The sequence below is a fragment of the Penaeus monodon genome, chromosome 30 (assembly GCF_015228065.2).
Source record: "Penaeus monodon isolate SGIC_2016 chromosome 30, NSTDA_Pmon_1, whole genome shotgun sequence".
In the NCBI taxonomy this organism is placed as follows: domain Eukaryota; kingdom Metazoa; phylum Arthropoda; class Malacostraca; order Decapoda; family Penaeidae; genus Penaeus; species Penaeus monodon.
Genome location: NC_051415.1, coordinates 31314447 through 31314666, shown reverse-complemented (window position 1 = coordinate 31314666; position 220 = coordinate 31314447). Strand labels below are relative to the sequence as shown.

Here is a 220-nt window from a genome sequence, read left to right as displayed (position 1 = left end):
CAGTACAGACACGATTTAATTCAAGATTGAATATTTCCGCCAAGACTTCTCTTCCTCACCAGAATCAAGACGTTGAGTTCGTGCAGGCCGTCCAGGATGTAGGAGAAGGAGAGGCAAGATCCTGCCGTGCCCGAGATGGCCGGGGAGATCAACGTGCCCCGGGCGCCGCGGCCAAGGTCCTCGCCGGCAATGTCTAAGAAGGCGTAGCCACCTGCAGGAT

General features: G+C 56.4%; 1 protein-coding gene across 1 annotated transcript in view; it reads right to left on the bottom strand.

Moving 5' to 3' along the window:
- Positions 1-220, bottom strand: part of LOC119592417 (MAM and LDL-receptor class A domain-containing protein 2-like) — a 13061-nt gene that overhangs the window by 2415 nt on the left and 10426 nt on the right. The window contains exon 19 of the mRNA XM_037941238.1: positions 60-211. Within this exon, the coding sequence (XP_037797166.1) occupies positions 60-211 (152 nt within the window). The remainder of the gene's footprint in view (positions 1-59; positions 212-220) is intronic.